The following is a 20,078-nucleotide window of genomic DNA, read 5'->3' on the forward strand; positions in this document are numbered from 1 at the left end:
ACTGCTGGGTTTTCAGCATTCTTCATAAACTAAGCTGTTCTTAAACCAAGGTACCACTGTGTCTCTTTTAGAATGTTTGTTTTTCACAACCATTTTTTCATTACAGATCCTATATTGCAACACCATGGAGAGAACTCCCATATCATTGGCTCCTCTTTGGATAGCCCTGGTTCTGAAGACTCCAAGGATGTTGAAGATTTAGTGAGCTGCCACTGAGCACATCCCACAGTGCTGCAAAAAATAAAAAGAACTGAGTGCTGAACCACCTTTTCCAAAGAAAGAAAAGCATTTGCTGAAACAGCTTCAGCCCACCTTTCTGGGCAAAGAAGAGGTTTAAAGAAGTTGTGGCCGCAGCTGATCAAAGGTTTTTTGCTTCGTAGGTTGTTCCTCTTGAGACTGGAACCAGATTCTGATAAGAAGAGAGTTGGATGCTCTAGGTTAATAGTGCAGTAACAAGCAAGTCTTGCAAGCAAAGATAGCAGCTCTTGAGCATCAACAGGACAAAATATAGCCTCAGTGCAGGAACTACAGGAAACAAGGAGTGGCAGGAGAGTTCTATTTTTCCAGTCCTTTACTGTTACTTCTAGTGCATTTCATATGGAAACACTACTAGTCTGAGAATACTAGACTTTAGGAGGTTACAAAAGAATTATCTGTTGCTGGCGATGGATGAAGTAGCCCCAGAATGATCAAATGCACCGAATCCGTTCCCCACAAGTATAGGAGAAAAGGACGCCTGAGACTGTTTACTCCCACCCTGACCCCTGCAATAAACTTAAAGCCCTTTCAGTGCTTATTCTGAACTCTGCTATAGAAGCCAAAACCACCTTCACAATTGAATTCATCACCGCAAGTGTGGGAGGTCAGTGCTGTCTGGACTATCCTGTCACACAAGTTCAGTGATGGCTGCTGGGTTTTTATTCCTGCCCCCATGCGAGGGCTGTAAAAGGAGACACTAAGTGGAGCTTAGAGTCCAACTTCGGTAGGAAACATGACTCAACACTACAAAGATATGTAGAAAAACAATATTTATTGCTGTAATTAGCTTCCTCAGAAGTCGGTTTGTCTGTAGTCTGTGACTTTCTCTGTTCATGTGAAAAATGACAGTAGTTTACAAAACAGTTGGTTGCTTAGGGAGCAATAACTGTTCAATTTAATACAAACAATAACCTATTTGTCTTCTGTAACAGTAGGATGCCTTTTTATTTATACTGTAGTACAGACATTTGCAGTGCTGCAGTTTTTGTACAGTGTAATAAAAAAATGCATTTTTCCCTGCAAGGAAAAAATTTTGTGCCATTCTGAAAAATGTGTAGAGTTGGAATGTTCATTAAGTGCACTGGTAGCTGTTTATCCCTCCCCCCAAAAACAAAGCTGTCATGGCAGATGGCAAACGCAAGTCCCCATTTGATGCTTGCTCAGATGAAGCCTTCGCCTGGGGTAGTAATCCATTCCGAAAGCATTTCCTACAGTGTTGCCCAGAACCCACTTGATGCATCCTTAGGATATGCCCTCAAAGAGTCATTTCCCCACTTCATGGAAGTAGAGATTGGCACATATACACAACATAATAATCGAAAACAAGATATAGTAAATTAGATTCCTAAATTTGGGCTCGAGGTCTCCTTGGCGATACCAGTAGATCTGAGGAGAGGAAAAAAAACTAGTTAGATGAGTATTTCAAGCAGGCACCACTAAAGGTTAAAGACACTCCTTCACCTACAAATTCTATGGCAAAGCAAGCACAGCGGTGTCTAGCAAGACGAAATTAATCCGTTCCGCAAGTCTCTTCGTCTTGCGGTTTTTTCGTCTTGCGAAGCACGGCTATTAGCAGCTATTAACGGCTTAGCGGCTTTAAGAAAAAGGAAACAAACTCGCAAGACGTTTCGTCTTGCGAAGCAAGCCCATAGGGAAATTTGTCTTGCGGAACGACTCAAAAAACGGAAAACTCTTTCGTCTTGCGAGGCATTCGTCTTGCGAGGTACCACTGTACCATGTTGTACTAGGCTCATTTTAGTAAAAACAGGCAGTCATTTTTATTTTTCCAAAAGACGCTGCTCCTTCCACATAAATTAAAACATCAAGTATGGGAACAGATACCGGCAGATGCTAATTTGCTTCTCCAATGGGATTTAGATCATGATATTCAACACACAAAATAGGTCACTCCCCCCCCCCCCGGTGTTATCCATCACTGTACAATTTATGCATCAATCCAGGGCAGCTCTTCTCATTTCCATGGGAGTTTGTAGACAACTTTCTAATGAATTAGGCCCTTAAAAGAACCCCTCCCCATTCCAAACACCCACCCCATAGACATGTTCAACATTTCCTAAAACAACTGCTTTTTCTCCCTACGGAAAGAAGTAAACTTCCATTGTGGCTCAGATGCCACGTTGCTTAGCCATGCATATACCAAAGAGGAATCCACAAACTACTGTGCATCTCCCTTGTGTGCCTTCTGGGGCTTTGGGGTGCTGCTCTCCCCTCCCCCCAGTTTGAGCAGGTCCATTTAGTCTTAGCAAGTGTCACAATACTTACAAGAATGCCAGCCGAAACACTACACAAGGAGATGCAGAAAGCAAAAAATATATTCACCGGTTTTGGAGGTAGTTGAGGAAAGACAAAAGCACTGATTAGAGTGACCTAGAGGAAAGAATGGGAGGGCACAGCTATTACTTCTCACACCAAATATGAAACACAGTTCTGATGCATTGCCTAGCGAGGAATTCCTATTACATTTCCATGCAATGCAGCCCAACCCATCTCACGCCACTGTTTAAACAGCATCACACCAGTTATAGTCAGGAACTGCCCCTGCTCCTTTGAAGAGGACCGTGGTGGTGCTCCATTTATTTCCATGTAAATTTGCATGCCATCCTTCTCCGCAAAGGCTTACAAGCAGATGACAAAAAAACTTAATGCTGCTTTCCAATGTCTACACAAACAACTGGTCAAGGCTTAATTATGTTGGTCATTTGGTTAAAATGGGAGTGGGTGGGGGGAAGATCCAGCCTCTGCCCCCGTTCCTTCAGAGGGCAATTCTTACTCCAAGTAGGCAACAACATGAGTGCTGGTTTACAAGCCAGGCAAATGCTGACTTGGTTCAGCAGCTTGCAGAGTTTTTGAGCAAGGCTTCTACAACAGGGAACTCCTTTCCGTTCATTCCTCAACGGGGGGCAGGAGATTTTAGGGCAAATTTTAGCTGGTGTTACCAGACCACACACACAACAGGATTTCTCCACTTCAGACCGTCAAGCCCCAGCTGCACGCTGGATTCCTTGGAAATTCAGGGTGTCTGTGCTGCACACTGCCTTTGCCTGACCATCTGGCTCACTTAAGGAATGCAGAAACTGGAAGCCCACCAAGGGTTGTGGCTGCAGTGCATTTGTGCAACACCAAATAACATTTTCATGCTTTGACTATTTTTAAGGGCACATACTTGAAGCAAGTAATTCCACTGGCTCAGGAAGGGAACACTCATTTGGACAGTTCATAGGTTTTGGTTGTAAAAGACTAACATTTATGTGGACATCTCTTTTGTACCAATGCTAAAACATCTTTTTACATGGGTCTTAGCAAATACTGAAAGGGTGTTACAGTGATGCTTAAGTTACGAGGAGCTTTGAAATATATAACTAAAATGAGCAAGGGGTGGGAACATCTTCCCTTGAGGCAAAGCCCAGGCATATGGGGTTGTTTATATTATGGAGTTGAGATGAGAGCTGACAAAGTTTTATGACAGGTCATGATGCAAAGAGAAATTTCCCTCTCGAGATCTTGGTTGAGAAGCCATAGAGCGCATGCTTCCCATCAGCATGTCAAGTTAAAAGGCTCCGAAGCAGCAAGGCTGGGGGAAAGCTGGCTAGGAGCTTCTGAAAGCCAGGAGGCAAAGACCCCTTCTTCCAGCTGGGAAATCTGCTTGGGACTAAAATGTCTTTCAACTGTTTCCAGAAAGTGCAGTAAGTGGGCACTTGTTCTATCTCAACAGGTATGATTGTTCCACAGAACAGGGGCAGCCATGCTGAAAGCTCTGCCCTGGGATAGTGCAAAATGGGCTGCTGAGACCTTTGGGACTTGTAGGAGAAACATTCCTGTAGAAGGCAGCCTCTCAAGTCACTTGGTTCTGAGCTGTATGGGGCTTCCTATGTTGGCACCAACACCTTGAATGGGACCCAGTAGCAGATTGGCAGCTAGCGCTAATCCTGCAAGCGAGGCGTCCTGTGCTGGCGTAGTTTGCCCCCACAAGCAAGTTAGCCGCTGCCTTTTGCACCACCTGCAGCCTTCGACCCAGCCCCAAGGGAAGCCCCACAGGCAGTGCACTGCAGTAGCACAACTGTGAGGTTATCCATGCATGGACAACTGTGATCAAACTGTCCTTATCCAGGAACAGCCACCACCATCTTAGCAACCAAAGCTGGCCAAAGACACTCCCAGCCCCTGAGGACATCTGCATCTCTAATGGCAGAGGGATCCAGGCAGATGAGTTCATTTAGAAATAAAACCCAATGAGGACCATTCAGCAAGAAACCTCTAAGCCAGGGATGTCATGACTTGGTTTCATGACTTGGACCTGCTCCCATCTACCATCAAACTGAACAGGACTTACTTCTGCATAGGATTGTGCTGTAAGTTTGCCATACTGATTTGAATACTTACTATGAGCAGCAATGATGTGACGCTGCCAACAGCTAAATTGATTATTCTATCCTGGAAGAAGGAAGAACACAGTGTTAGCCGTAGCATTATGACATTTCTATTAAAGCCTTATTCTAAACAGCTGACATCTGGTGCTAATCGTGCTAGATTTGCATTCAATGCCCAGGTTTTGATCTTAAGAATTTTAAGGCATACCAGAGGTAGATGCAATAAAGATTTAAAAATAGAGTGGAAAGACTATAGTCTTCAAAAGTGAATTCTCCCTTTAGTAAAGGCAACTCACACCTTCAGGTGCCAACCATCCATGTTTACACCTGTGTAAAGCAGCCATTTGTTAACCGCCTGGGCAAATCCCCACGCCAAATATGTTTAGCATTGAAAACTGGCTACCTTTTTGGTTTGCTTAATTCCAGAAAAACAGGCACCGTTTAAATAAACTTTGAGAGCTTATTTTGCACGTCCAACTGGTTGGCAGTTGAATCTACACATTATTATATCATTATAATTATTAAGCATTACCTGACATTTTCAGAAGGTAAAATTAAAATTATTTGATTTCCCAAAAGCAGTTTATGTGCTTCTTCATCAAAATGTAGATTTACCAAGCTAAACGCTGTCCGATCACAAAAATAATAGCAGCTTTGAATGGCACAAACCCCAAAACATTTTTATGACCCCTCGCTGAAGCAATCTGCAAAAGCTAAGCTTTACCTCCTAAAATGATACACACGCCTGGCTGCCTGAGCTCACAACTCCACAACTAGTACAAACAGCAGACGGAAACCTTTTGCCCAGCCCCAGCTTGCCCTGGCCAAAGGGACCTTCTGTGTGGCTGGAGACTTGGGGAAGAGAAAAGCCACCATCCTGGGTTATGGACAGTTCAAGAAGGAACCATCTCACCTGTCAGCCACATTGGAAATGGCCTGGTGCCTTCAGCGTTCACACAGAGACTTGTAAAATGGGTGTAGACGGGAGGCCAGGATTTCTTTATTCACACATATGATTTAACTTTTTTAAAATCTGGGGGGAAGAGACTGACACTTGAAGAAGGGCAACCCAAGTAACCAACTGTGGCATTTTAAAAACAGTTTGCACCAAAGGCAGGGCAGACGAAGTAATTCACCCCAAGATAAGAGACCACGGACAACTGGAGTATTCCCTTGTAAAATAGGGAAAACTGTAATGTTTGCTGTTTGCATATTTGTTCTTGAGGCAAAATATCACCAAGACCATTTTGGGGTTGGGGGGGCACTGCATCCCCAAACTGCTCTTCCAATTCCTGCCCTCCTCCCTAGTCGGTGACAGACCCTGAAACCAAAGTATTTTTATGGGGGTGGGGTAGGCAGGGTGACAAATACAAAAAGCAAGCAAGCAAAGGTGAGGCAGAGGGGGGAGAATGAGGAATACCTCGCTTTGAGGAAAATAAGTCAAGTAATGCAAACAGAAGCAAGCTGGCCTGCCCAGCTGTAATCAGGGCCCAGAACAGGATTAGGATCAGTTGTTGTCATAGCATTAAATGGGATCTGGCAGCCTCTGCAGGGAATTAGCAGTTAACACTCGCTGCCTGTCCAAAACTACTCCATGCAGCGTCCCAAAGAAAGTGGGATCGTTCCTTAGCATTTTTTTGCCGCAATGGGGACCACCAAAGGAATGGGAGGGGGGAGGGAACTCACATTGGGGAGAAGCATAGCCCCAGATATCTCAAAGGTATTGTGTGCCACACAGAGAGAGAATGAATATGCACACATTAGCTTACAAAAGTGAACTAGACGGATATCTGCCAGCTTAGAACCATAGAACTGTAGAGCTGGAAGGGATCCCAAGATCTGCCATGAAGCTTAAAAATGTTTCACTGAGGGACAGGCAATGCTGGTATCATAAGGCATGGTGACATCCATCCATCCTTTTAAACAATGGTGTCCGCATTGTGTGGGGCTGCGCCACAAGGAAAACTGCTTCCACACACTACTTTGAAGATGTTCCAGGTTATGCTTGCAATCGTTCTCTGGGAGTTTGCAGCAGAGCAGCTGATAAACATGAGAAGAGATTGGCTGGATGTGACCAAAGGCTCATCTACCCAAGTGCCTAATTCTCAAGAGTGGCCCACAAGATGCGCATAGGAAGCCCAGAACAGGACAGGCGCCGCAACTGCCTCCCACACTCATCCTCCATCAATCTGCCCCAACTCCTCTTAAAGTCAGAGGTTTTCCCCTCCTCTTTCCAAACGTGATTGGCAAAACTTGCTGCCCACCACCCATCCGCAGCATGACTGGAGAATGGCAAGTCCCCACTGGCACCAGTATAGGGAAAATGGGTGCCATTAGCTTGGTGGCTTAAGAGGGATGCCGCAACAAATCCCATCTGGAAAGGGAGGAGGGGACAACAGTCGTCTGTCAGGCGCACACAAAGGATGCAGGGTAACCAATTAAGAACACTTAACCCCCAGAGGTTTGTTTATGGATTTGCATGTTCCAGAAAACCAAACAGTAGATCCCTCTTAAGACTGCACCTCTTCAGTGTGCAGGTGGGAGAACCACACATGTGGCCATTTCCTTCCAATATCTCCAAAGAAACTATCCTCTGTGTTCTGTGCACCCTCAGTCTCTTGCATGTAGCCAATTCAGCAACTCAGATATAAAACGGGAACTACTGTATTTTTCGCTCCATGAGACACACTTTTTCCCTCCTAAAAAGTAAGGGGAAATGTGTGTGCGTCTTATGGAGCGAATGCAGGTGGGAGGCTCTGCTCAGCGCTCCCTTTCACGAGCCGCGCGGAGCGTGTGTGCAGCTCTTGGGGGCTTTTCTACAAGGAGGGAGAAGGGCAGCCAGTCGGTGACAGCCCCCAACACAAGTTTTCCAATATGGCCATTTTGAAAAATGGAGGTCAAGGTGACCCCCAAGGTGGAACTGGCAAGCCGAGAGGGAAGCACCTTCCCATGGACTCAGAGCCCCTCAAGGCACACACAGTCCCAGGAACCCAAAGTTAGAAGCCATGGATCCAGGAGTCGCAAGGCTGATCTCAGGAGGTCTTTCTGCAGCGCTTTGAAACACAATGGTTTGCTGGCAAGCTTAGCCCAGGGAAAGGTTAAAAATACTCCAGCAAGAGAAGGCAGCTTAGCAGATCAGAAGCAGAGACTCCGGCTGGATTGCTCACTAGGCGACACACAAACCTCAGGAACAGGGGGGAAATTGAGGAAGTTCTCAAGGAGGAAGACTCTGAGGCTGCCCAAAAAGGCACTGGGGTGTGGGAAGCCATGGGGGTTTAAAGTGGCATGGGACTGCTTTAAATGCATAGTACAGATGAGGCCTAAATCACCCACCCACCCCGTTTGCTTTGCCTGAGACCACTACCCACCAAATGGAAGTGGGTCAGTCCCAGGCCTTTGCAACATGGTGAATGAGTGGGAGGCAGCTAAGCATCCTAAATGTAAAGTAAAAAAGCAAAAAGCTAATTGGTCACCAGGAGCTAATTTGATGAGGTACCCCACTGTAGTAATAATTTAAAAAAACACCTGCAAATATGCATCTAATTATACAAAATTCAACATTGCTGTTTCGTTAAGGAGAAAAAATGCCCTGGAGACCCTGAGCCAGGGAGACCAATATTTTGACTCTGTATAAAAGTAGCTTTGTATGTTCTATTAAGTCCCCTCAGATTCAATGGAAAAGATTACCATAGGTGCTTAACTCTCACACTGAATTTCAACAGGGTTTTAAATGTGCTAAACCTTTCTACAAACCATTATTACCTTATTTTTCCATGTAGAAGACAATGTTTTTTACTTCAAAAAATTAGTCAAAAATTGGGGGTCATCTCATACAGGGATGTTGAATGCACAGGGGTTCGGGTTCGATGTCTGGCGTGGGCAGCTCAGGTTTGGGCTCTGGCCTGATTTCTTAATTTTGGGTTCAAAAAACAGGGGTTGCCTTATACATGGAAAAATATGGTATGGTTTGGATTTTCTTGGTAAGTTTCCTTGGGAGCCAAGCTATGGGATGGTTGGGCAAAAACATATTTAACAAGCAAGCAGGGCTGTATGGTGCCTCTTGCTATATCAAGGGGGGCTATTGGGTTGTCTTTATTTTTATTATGTATTTTGTAGTTTTATATCTTGATTTTGTTCTGTGAACCATCCTGAGACCCTGGGTATAGGGCTGTCTAGAAATTCAATCAATAATACTGTACTCAGCAGGTGCAGTGCTGCAGCAGAAAACTGCAGTGGAAGGTTGTAGGGAAGCTTAGAAGTCAGGAGGCCAAGTGGCCTGTCGCTGCCCTCCTTGCCTAGCAGAGGCCGTTGCTCAGGGATGAGTCACTCTGGCCTGGCCATTGCTGAAAGTTGTTCAGTTGTCAATGCATCACTGCACAGCCATACAAAGAGAGAGAGAAAGGGGAGTTTTCATGGCTGCAGTGCTCGCTCCCTGACAACCACCTTGCTCTCCCCAGATTCTTGCCAGCTGCCAAACCAGTTCAGATGTGAGGAAGGCAGGAGATCTCCAAGGCTGGCCCTGCGTTTTGCACAGCAGCTCAATCTCAGATTTATGGCACAAGATGGAAGGAAGGGGCCAACTCTTGAACCAAAGACGATAAAGCAAAGTACGTGGGCAAGTCCACACCCTTCACTAAGGGCATGAAGGGACAGAGAGGAACCCAAGGAGAAATAAAAAGGCTTCGAAAAGTTCACGGAAGCCACACTGCAAGGCCTCTGCGAATTCCAAGGGTTTTGATTTTAAGCAGAGGATGGAGGGTGTAGCTGAGATTCTTGCACTGCAGGCGGTTCGACTGCAAGACCCTCGGGGTCCCTTCCAACTCTACAATGCAATGCAAACCTATTCCAGGACTGGGCTATGAAACAAGGACAGCTCTGCAAGTTTGAGCAGAGGCCAGAATGCAAGTCTCCTTGTAAGACAAAATGCAACAATCAAACAAGGAACAGTTTGTGCAGCACATTTTAAAAACACCAGCCAGAAGCGTGGAAGGAAAGGCAAGACTGACGTCTGAACAAGTTTTCTGTTCACTGGTACAAAAGTCTGCCATCTTAGTATCCAAGCTGAGCTCACTCTGGAGCTGGGGGGTGAAGAGGGAGCTCCTGGTTTATACAAAGTCTGTATTCTCAAGGTTAACAGAATCGTTTTCATAGTAGTGCACTCTAACACACCCACATTTGTGTGGGACATCAGTTTTCCAAATCTGCCATAATCTGGGTTTTTTCATGAGGGAGGCCGGACGGACATCATCCACCTACCAGCATCTCTTTGGTTCTGCACTGAGAACAAACTTTACACATGGAAACCGAGGGAGTGGAAGAGCTGTCAAGGAGCTGGCCGCGTCTCTTGGTTTGAAAAGGCTATCCAGCCTTTCTTAAGGCTGCGTGTCACAGAGCCACATCTCCCTCCCCACCAGCCCCACAAAGCCTGGCCACCGGAGGAACTGCACTTCCCCAAGGGGGCCCAACCTGGACCCCAGAGTCCTCCGTCTCTCTGCTAGTACGGCCAGGAATCGGGGAAGATGGGAGCTCAAGGTTAGGCAGCCCGCTTTAAGACCACCAGCCTGAAAGAGGGCTTTGCATCTGCCGGGTGAAGAAATTCTGCAGCACTAGGCTAGGCATCTCTCAGTATGACAGGAGGTACTCTCCTCAGCTGCAAGGAGAACTAGAATAGTCCAGACGCCCCTTTCCACACATCCACACATGGGAAGCAGCAAGCCAGAGGTGCAAATGCCACAAGGCCCACGTAAACGAACCAGTTATTTAGAGAGCATGGAGGGGGCACTGTCCGTGTATCCACCTTGCACATGGGCACACTTGCATGATCGCCACACCCCTCTGCAGCTCCAGAGCTGGAAAGTGGATCGCTCACAGTGTTCACCAAGAGCAGCTCCACACCCACCATAGTCGCAACATGGAGACCATGGACCCCATACAGCCGCTGGCACTTTAAGGGGCAAAATTCCACACAGAGCATCAGGCACATCCACAGGGCCTGGGAGGACAGGGGAAAGCCAACAAACTTCACCCCTCCGGACCCATCTGCTCAACTGGTCGGACAAATGCCTCAACACAGGCCCAAATGGTCACTTGCTCCCCTCAGATCCATCCACTCCCCCCCCCCCGCAGCTTCTTTGTCTTCTTGAACAAGACCCAGCAAGTACCAACCTGGCGGCAGGATACAACTAAGGTGACGCATGTGTGGCACAAGAATAAGGTTGACCAGCTTTCCAGTGTTTCTGCACAAGGCTGGGTCCGTGCCCCAAGTCCAATGAGCAGGGGCAGCAAGACCCCTTTGGCCACTCAGGGTGAAACAGCAACTGCTGTGCCCACGGCCAGAAAATGGCACCAGCACCTCACCAAAATCTCGCAGGATCTCACAAGATTTCAGCAAGATCTTGCCAGAAATTGGCACCAGGGGAGGCAACAGTGCAGGGTGTCCATGGGGGGGGGGGGACGACGACTCGGGGGCATCCACCAGCCGAGGTGGCTGCTTAACCTGGGCTGGCCCCGGGAACACGACACATCCCGAAAAGGGACAGGAACCTTGGACGGTGTGTTGTTCTCCAGAGATTCTGTGCCAGAAGTGATTGAAAGATAAAAAGGCTTCCAATACAGTAGAGAGGCAGCCAGGAGGAGGCAGCAAATCGGAGGGACCCCCCAACCTCTGTAGGTGGACCCTTTGTCCTCGGTTCATTTCTCAGAGAGCCCTTGTGCACCGAGCACCATGGAGGAAGGACCAGAGCAGGATGAAAGAGGTAAACTGCAACTTAAAGCTGCCTTGTGTTTATCAGCTTGACTAGTCACCCCAGGCGACCAGGAATCCCATGCAGGCAAATGAGCAGAAGAGCAGATCCATCAGCTTCTGCGCTCACCCTAGAGGAAAGGAAGTATCTTCACAGCCATCACAGAAACAATAGCAGGATGAGGGTGGCGGAAGCAGAAAGCAGCAAAAGATCATTCCGCTTGGTAGAATACTTTTTAAAAACCAGCCTGCTAAGAGCCCAGAAAACTGTTCTTCTTGGTACATAAATACTGCAAGCAGTGTTAGAAACTCAGATAAATAAGCTAATCACCAAATGATTTCAGTCACCACAACAGAATGTCTAGGCGCCTTTTTTCGCAATGCGATTTTTTACTAGAATTACCGTATTTTTCCCCCTATAGGACGCACTTTTTCCCCTCCAAAAATGAAGGGGAAATGTGTGTGCGTCCTATGGGGCGAATGCAGGCTTTCCCGGGCTTCCTGCAGCTCTGCACCACCCTCCGGATCCCGGCGCGAAGCCGCGGGGGGCTCCGGAGGGTGGCGCGGAGCTGCCTGCGCTCCAGGGCTTCCTGCAGCTCCGCGCCACCCTCCCGATCCTGGCGCGAAGCCACGCGGGGCTCTGGAGGGTGGCGCGGAGCTGCCTGCGCTCCAGGGCTTCCTGCAGCTCCGCGCCACCCTCCCGATCCCGGCGCGAAGCCACGCGGGGCTCTGGAGGGTGGCACAGAGCTGCCTGCGCTCCAGGGCTTCTTGCAGCTCCGCACCACCCCCGGATCCCGGGGCGAAGCCGCGCGGGGCTCCGGAGGGTGGCGCGGAGCTGCCTGCGCTCCAGGGCTTCCTGCAGCTCTGCGCCACCCTCTGGATCTTGGCGCGAAGCCGCGCGGGACTCCGGAGGGTAGCGCAGAGCTGCCTGCATTCCGAAGCCTGGTGCATGCTGAAGAGCGCCCCCGGGCTTCGCGCACCTCTCTGCAAGCCTGGGGAGACCGGCGCAGCTCCCTAGGCTTGCAGATAGCAGGCTGTTCTGGGGGCTGGGGTCGGGGGAAGCTTGGGCTTCCCCCGCGCCTGCCCCGTGCCTGGGGAGGGGAATTTTTTTTTTCTTTATTCCCCCCCCCCCAAAAAAAATTAGGTGCGTCCTATGGGGCGGTGCGTCCTATGGGGCGAAAAATACGGTACTTTTCATTTCATTTCTATACCACTTTATATTTTAAAGCAAAAAAAAACCTCAAAAGTGGTTTACAACACATTAAAACCTCAAATAAAATAATCCAGAATAAAACAAATTCAAGTCTCAAGGAAAATATTTCAGCTCCTTCTCTAAGTGGCATTTTGCTTTCCCCATATTTATTTACCTACTTAATTTATCTCATAGCAGAAGTACCCTAGGAAGCCAGTGGGGTGTAGTGGTTAGTGTGTCAGATTGGGGTTCAAATCCCCTCAGTCATGAAGTTCACTGGGTGACCTTGGAGCCAGTCACAGCCTCTTAACCTCCCTCACAGAGTCAATGCAGGGATTAACTGAGGAGTGACATGAACCAGGCACTCCTTGCAGAAAAAGGTGGGAGACAAATGCAGTGAGGAAGCTCTTTGCTTGCCTACTTCAAACTGGAGATGTCAGCTGCCAACCTGGCACTCAGAGACCACCACATTCCTAACACTGACTCTAAGTAAATAACAGATGAATAAACAAAAGGCTGATTGGCTGGCACTTCCCCTCCTTCCTGGCCAGCATCAAGTCTCAGGCTAATCACAAAAAACTTGAGGACTAGTAACTTTTCTAGGCTTATTTGCAAGGCTGGCTGGAAGTGTTATTAAAGGAAGAAGGCAGAATCACTTTTCACATTATGAGCTGGCGTGTCTTCCCAACACAAGGAAGGAAGGAAGGAAGGAAGGAAGGAAGGAAGGAAGGAAGGAAGGAAGGAAGGAAGGGATGTTCTTGTAAATCAGGAATGCAGGAGGGGAATGCCTGCCATGAGGTCAGCAAGTCGAGGCCAACATTGCAAGATCAGCTGAGCTGCATTTTCCCAACCTACTTATGCATATTTATCATTTCCATGCTCAGACCAAGGAATGGTAGCCACTAATGCAATTCTCCCCAGAAGAGAAAGGCTTGTATAGTAAAGACCACATTGCAGACAAACAATCAGCCAACAGGGAAGAATCCTCTCCCCTTGGACAGCAACCCCCCCTCAATACAGCAGCATTTACTCCCAAGTAAACATGTGCAGGCCCCTACCGCTAGCTCCGGGAGGATCTGCTGATGGCTGACTTTATCCTGCAAAGTTAGGCTGCAATCCCAAACATGCCTGCTTGGGAGTAGGCATCCATGAAAAACCATGGGCTAGCTCCCAGAGACAAGTCTAAGATTGCACCCGCAGTCTCACACTCACAACTTAATACTAAGCAATTCAAGCAAGCTCCTTGCTCTGGGCCGGCTCTTCTTTTATCCTAGGAGTCCGCAAGCACAGCAGCCTCCATCGTCCCCCAGGCAGCTATCAATCCCGAAGCAAGGCAGGGCTCAAAGTTTTCAGAAACACAGCCAGGAGTTCTGAAGGGGCCCACAAAAATATTATTGACAGCTGCCTACAAGCAAAGTCAACTGGAACTAGCAGTTATTCAGCATTCAGCACAGAAGCCAAAGGATAAAATGGCATTTTTTTCTGCTTCAGCTACTACCTGACCAGAGGTCTTTTGCATGGCTTCAGACAGAGCCAATCTGCACAGAAGGAATGTCTGCAGGAAGCAGCACTTGCATCTCTCTCTACTGCAAAACTCCCCAAATGCCCAGCATTTCAAACCAGCTTTTTAAAATACAGTGGTACCTTAGTTCCCAAACTTAATCAGTTCCAGAAGTCTCTTCCAAAACCAAAGCATTCTAAAACCAAGGCGTGCTTTCCCATAGAAAGTAATGCAAAATAGATTAATCCATTCCAGACTTTTAAAAACCCCTAAAACAGCAATTTAACATGAATTTTACTATCTAACGAGACCACTGATCCATAAAATGAAAGCAATAATACTGTACTATAAAATAAATAAGACAACATTGTAGAGGATAAAAATTTATTTAAAAAAATTCTTACATGCACTGATGATAATCATTGTTTGGATGGGGGGCTTTTATCCATTTCTGCAGTCACACAATCAATCAATCAGCAGCTGAACTGGATTCCACACAGTCACAAACGAAGTCACAAGCCACAGTCACAAGTCAGTCCCACAAAACAAACAACAAGTCAGTCAAAACAAGCCACACAAACAAAAACGCAAAAAAATGGCAAAAACAAAAGCTTCAAATATCACATCTACACTCAACAGGAAGCGAAACATGTTCAGCTTCCAAGGCAAAGTTCACAAACCAAAACACCTACTTCCGGGTTTGCAGCGTTCTATTTCCAAGTTGTTCATAAACTAAGCTGTTCTTAAACCAAGGTACAGTGGTACCCCACAAGACGAACACCTCGTGAGACGAAAAACTCGCAAAACGAAAGTTTTTTTCGTTTTCGAGTTGCTTCGCAAGACAAATTTCCCTATGGGCTTGCTTTGCAAAACGAAGCTTGCCCCGCAAGCTCCGGGGATAGCGGGAAACGCAGCGCGTCTTCCCCGCTGTCCCCGGACCTCTTTTGAAGCAAGGGGCGGCGGGGAGAAGATCGCTTCTTCCCGTTGCCAGCCCCGCAAGCTCCAGGGATAGCGGGAAACGCAGCGCGTCTTCCCCGCTGTCCCCGGACCTCTTTTGAAGCAAGGGGCGGCGGGGAGAAGATCGCTTCTCCCCGTTGCCAGCCCCGCAAGCTCCGGGGATAGCGGGAAACGCAGCGCGTCTTCCCCGCTGTCCCCGGACCTCTTTTGAAGCAAGGGGCGGCGGGGAGAAGATCGCTTCTCCCCGTTGCCAGCCCCGCAAGCTCCAGGGATAGCGGGAAGCGCAGCGCGTCTTCCCCGCTGTCCCCGGACCTCTTTTGAAGCAAGGGGCAGCGCGGAGAAGATCGCTTCTCCCCGTTGCCAGCCCCGCAAGCTCCGGGGACAGAGGGGAAGGCGCAGCGCCTTCCCCTCTCTCCCCGGACCCCTTTTGAAGCAAGGGGCGGCAAGGGGGAGAAGCGATCTTCTCCTCTCCACCCCTTGCTTCAAAAGAGGGGGCAGAGCGGCGCTTCCCCTCTGTCCCCGGACGGTCTCCATAGGAACGCATTGATTGATTTTCAATGCATTCCTATGGGAAACTGTGCTTCGCAAGACGAAAAACTCGCAAGAAGAAAAAACTTGCGGAACGAATTAATTTCGTCTTGCGAGGCACCACTGTACCACTGTAGAGGAACATTGTTTGGTTAACAAAATCAACATTTCTCAAGGAGCAACCATTGCTCTCTTCCTTTCTCCTATGAATTACTTAGCTTTCCTTTCTTTTCCTTTTGTACTTGACTGCTCTTCAACGATTTTTAAAATTATGTTGTCATTACTATCTGAAATCCTATTGCTTTGTGATATTATAAATGACATTTATAAACACGTTAAGAAAGTAGTGCCCAATAAGCCCTCATGTCTTAAACCACATCTGGCAGATGTGATCTCAGAACCACTGGCAGTCATCTTTGAGAATTCCTGGAGAACAGGCGAAGTCCCGGCAGACTGGAGGAGGGCAAATGTTGTCCCTATTTTCAAAAAGGGGAAAAGAGAGGACCCAAATAATTATCGCCCAGTCAGTCTGACATCAATAGCAGGGAAGATTCTGGAGCAGATCATTAAGCAAACAGTCTGTGAGCACCTAGAAAGGAATGCTGTGATCACCAATAGTCAGCATGGATTTCTGAAAAATAAGTCATGTCAGACTAACCTGATCTCGTTTTTTGACAGAATTACAAGCCTGGTAGATGAAGGGAACGCAGTGGATGTAGCCTACCTAGATTTCAGCAAGGCATTTGACAAGGTGCCCCATGATATTCTTGTAAAGAAGCTGGTAAAATGCGGTCTTGACTATGCTACCACTCAGTGGATTTGTAACTGGCTGACTGACCGAACCCAAAGGGTGCTCATCAATGGTTCCTCTTCATCCTGGAGAAGAGTGACTAGTGGGGTGCCACAGGGTTCTGTCTTGGGCCCGGTCTTATTCAACATCTTTATCAACGACTTGGATGATGGACTCAAGGGCATCCTGATCAAATTTGCAGATGACACCAAACTGGGAGGGGTGGCTAACACCCCAGAGGACAGGATCACACTTCAAAATGACCTTGACAGATTAGAGAACTGGGCCAAAACAAACAAGATGAACTTTAACAGGGAGAAATGTAAAGTATTGCACTTGGGCAAAAAAAATGAGAGGCACAAATACAAGATGGGTGACACCTGGCTTGAGAGCAGTACATGTGAAAAGGATCTAGGAGTCTTGGTTGACCACAAACTTGACATGAGCCAACAGTGTGACGCGGCAGCTAAAAAAGCCAATGCAATTCTGGGCTGCATCAATAGGAGTATAGCATCTCAAGGGATCAAGGGAAGTAATAGTGCCACTGTATTCTGCTCTGGTCAGACCTCACCTGGAGTACTGTGTCCAGTTCTGGGCACCACAGTTCAAGAAGGACACTGACAAACTGGAACGTGTCCAGAGGAGGGCAACCAAAATGGTCAAAGGCCTGGAAACGATGCCTTATGAGGAACGGCTAAGGGAGCTGGGCATGTTTAGCCTGGAGAAGAGGAGGTTAAGGGGTGATATGATAGCCATGTTCAAATATATAAAAGGATGTCCCATAGAGGAGGGAGAAAGGTTGTTTTCTGCTGCTCCAGAGAAGCGGACACGGAGCAATGGATCCAAACTACAAGAAAGAAGATTCCACCTAAACATTAGGAAGAACTTCCTGACAGTAAGAGCTGTTTGACAGTGGAATTTGCTGCCAAGGAGTGTGGTGGAGTCTCCTTCTTTGGAGGTCTTTAAGCAGAGGCTTGACAGCCATATGTCAGGAGTGCTCTGATGGTGTTTCCTGCTTGGCAGGGGGTTGGACTCGATGGCCCTTGTGGTCTCTTCCAACTCTATGATTCTATGATTCATTTTTAGTGAACACAATAAAGGGGCAGAGACCCCATCTTCACGCTGCCAGCCAAGACCAAGTTTGGGAGGGGGAGAGAAGGCAAGGAGCAAAGCTCACCATCGCGTTTCACGACCAGAAAGAAATGAAGCACAAAAGCAGCATGGTCTCAGAGGTTTCCTAGAAAGCATCTCTAACCACAGCCAAAAAAGGAGGGAGGGGGTGTCCAGCCCAAGTGGCAGGTGAGCTGAGAAGGATTACACAGCATGCTTTGCAGAGCTGCAATGCATGCTGGGGACACAATTCTGGCTTCATGTGACATCAGCCAAGATGTGCCTCTAAATCACGCACTGCAGAGTCTCCTGGGGCTTATGGGGTGTTAGGGGACAGGACGTGGTACGTCTGGTGGGACACATGTTGTGCTCCTTCTGGGTCCCGACCCTGCACTCAGCTCTCACCTGTGGCTCCTAGAAGGTGAGAGTGGTTGATGGGTCTCAAACCCCCGGGGAGTTAGGGGCTTCCCCTGCATACAGGCTCTGGCGGATGGAGCAGACGAGACCAAGAGTGGGTCCAACAGTCAAGGAGGTGGTTTCTGCATGTGCTGTAGAGGGAAGCAAGGGGCAGATGGGAAGGGAGCCCATCTAGGAATAGGAAAACTCTGATACTAACCCTCTGCTGCCTTGCGAGATATCTTTGGGAGACGAAAAGACCCTACACAAATCCAGAGCAGAGTCCCCTCGATGGTGCCTTGTACGCCTCCTTCTGGCAGCCAAGCTGGTGCCCACTGTCATGCTCGGCTTTCCTTTCGACCCCATCAGTGAGGCCGAGAAGAGAGTCTTGTCATCTGGGCAGCCCAGGACCTCCAGACACACGACACAGGCTTGCACTTTGGTACTGCCAACCCAGCGTTTGACTTTACCCCAGACAAATGCCAACAATAAGTGTCTCCTGCAACATCACCAAGGATGCTAGGAACACCTCAAAATTGCTAACACTGACAATATACCCAGCACAGACACTATTTCCCATAAGCCACCTTGGGTTCAAGTGTTAAAGGCAGTGTGGCAATTTTGTGAAATGTATGCGCACACTGTTGGAAGAGTGCCATGTAAACCAGCGCCATCGGCGGTTACTGAGAGCAGCGCACATCAGGGTCTACATGCAACATACTAAGCTTACATTTTTTGTGGGCTGCAGAACGTGAAAGAGGTGCAGAGCCATGCCAAGTCTGCTGCAACCCTCCTGCTCCCGCACCCCCAGAGACCACTCAGGCCAAGGAACCAAATAAGAGCCTAGAAAATGATCCAACAGCCCCAACAGATGCCCGCCACTGGTCTATGCAGCTGAACTCTTACAAAAGAATAAAAGAGGTCTTGATGGGAAGAGCGAGTTAAGAAGCACTGGAGAATCAATGATACAGCATTCCATAAACAATTTCAAAAATAAGAATTCTTGCATGGTATGGTCAATATAAGACGAGCATGGGCATTCATATGGAAGCACTGCATTGACTAATGCAAGTCAGAGGGCAACGTTACAAGGTTCAATTTGCTACAGGAGAAAAGGCCTTGAAATAATCTAACCCAAGACAAGAGAATTCCAAGGTAGGTTTGTCATAGGAAACACTTTTGCACTGCAGCCGTTTGACTATGTGCTCAGTATCAGAAAAGCCCACGAGGAAGCAAGGTTGTTCCATACTGCATGATATGGGCATGTGATGGTGCAAGGCTTGTACACATTGCACAACCATAATGTGTCCATGACACAACACCCCACCAAGGATCTGAGTTGCCAGCCACAAGGGGTGGGGTGGGGACAGAGAGAGCAACGAATGCCCGCCATCGCCCATACTTCCAATGAAACTTCCCAACACTTACACAGCTGCTCAGGCAGTCCTCTGTTCAGAGGTGCCAACGAACCAGCAGAGATACATCCCAGGATCTTTTTCAAAGCAGCAACCAGCTGAAGCTTTGGGCTTGCGCACAGCCGGGCTTGAGCCCAGCTGCAGCCAGCATCGCTTGCAACACTGCGCTGGAGCTCAGGGAGCACCAGCGCAGCCCTCTAGCAGCCCCCCACTGCCCTGGGCCAGCCCCGCAAACAAGCCCCCTTCCTGGAGGAGAGAAGGGACATGAAGGATTTCGTTTTACCCTTGGCGAAGTCTCTCCAAAGAGAGGTCTGTTGTCCAGCCCTCTGGTCCCATATGTCCGGGTGGTAAAGTCCTCCATTGTTCCCCCAACTCTTCTCAAGCTTGGCTGTGATCGCTCACTCCCACATCGGCAGATCCTCTTAGAACAGACCCACTCCTTGTCTCAGAGGCCTGGAGCCCGGGGGAAAAAGCAGCCGCAGCATCAGGCGGAGGGAAGAGTTTATTTATGGAAAACGCATTTCTCTTGTTGCTCCGCAGGCTGCGTACAACTTGGGCGTTCAAAGCCAGGGAACCCAGCCTCCTCTCCTCCAAACCACGGCTCCCTTCCTCATGATCAAGAGCTGGGAAGAAGAAGAAGAAGAGAAAGATGACTCAGTAGGAACATGGCGTACACGACCCACCCAACAACACGACCCACGGTTCCAAAGTTTGGGTTCTGCTCCTGGGCAGAACTAGCAAGGGGCTGCTCCATTTCAGGATTATATTGCACAGGTGACTCTTCTCATTCTCAGCCCCACC

The 20,078-nt window shown here is 48.2% G+C and overlaps 2 protein-coding genes across 5 annotated transcripts in view; one reads left to right on the forward strand and one right to left on the reverse strand.

Moving 5' to 3' along the window:
- DMTF1 (cyclin D binding myb like transcription factor 1) overlaps nucleotides 1-1,309 on the forward strand; it is a 31,128-nt gene extending 29,819 nt beyond the window's left edge. For all 3 annotated transcript variants that reach the window (XM_081210716.1, XM_081210717.1, XM_081210715.1), the window contains one exon: nucleotides 107-1,309. In XM_081210716.1, coding sequence (XP_081066842.1) covers nucleotides 107-216 — 110 coding nt within the window. In that variant the 3' untranslated portion in view covers nucleotides 217-1,309. The remainder of the gene's footprint in view (nucleotides 1-106) is intronic.
- On the reverse strand, nucleotides 1,012-19,821 carry TMEM243 (transmembrane protein 243). 2 transcript variants are annotated; one of them, XM_081210776.1, is made up of 4 exons: nucleotides 19,561-19,821; nucleotides 4,660-4,710; nucleotides 2,599-2,646; nucleotides 1,012-1,644 (listed from the first exon to the last, which is right to left on the reverse strand). In XM_081210776.1, the coding sequence occupies exons 1-4, from the start codon at nucleotides 19,636-19,638 to the stop codon at nucleotides 1,522-1,524; spliced, it is 300 nt and encodes a 99-aa protein (XP_081066902.1). In that variant the 5' UTR covers nucleotides 19,639-19,821; the 3' UTR covers nucleotides 1,012-1,521. The 2 variants fall into 2 exon arrangements, with proteins under 2 accessions (XP_081066902.1, XP_081066901.1); XM_081210775.1 differs by having other exon boundaries at nucleotides 2,542-2,646; nucleotides 19,561-19,819.
- Between the last annotated feature and the right edge of the window lie 257 nt (nucleotides 19,822-20,078).

Source organism: Podarcis bocagei, assembly GCF_964188305.1.
Source record: "Podarcis bocagei genome assembly, chromosome: 10".
NCBI lineage: Eukaryota > Metazoa > Chordata > Lepidosauria > Squamata > Lacertidae > Podarcis > Podarcis bocagei.

Coding starts and splice junctions, on each gene's coding strand:
- TMEM243 (XM_081210775.1), bottom strand. CDS start 19,638: ATGGAGGACTTTACCACCCGGACATATGGGACCAGAGGGCTGGACAAC. Junction 2,647..4,659: donor TCACATCATTGCTGCTCATA/GTAAGTATTCAA, acceptor TCTTTCCTCTAG/GTCACTCTAATCAGTGCTTT. Junction 1,645..2,541: donor GTGTTTCGGCTGGCATTCTT/GTAAGTATTGTG, acceptor TCCTCTCCTCAG/ATCTACTGGTATCGCCAAGG.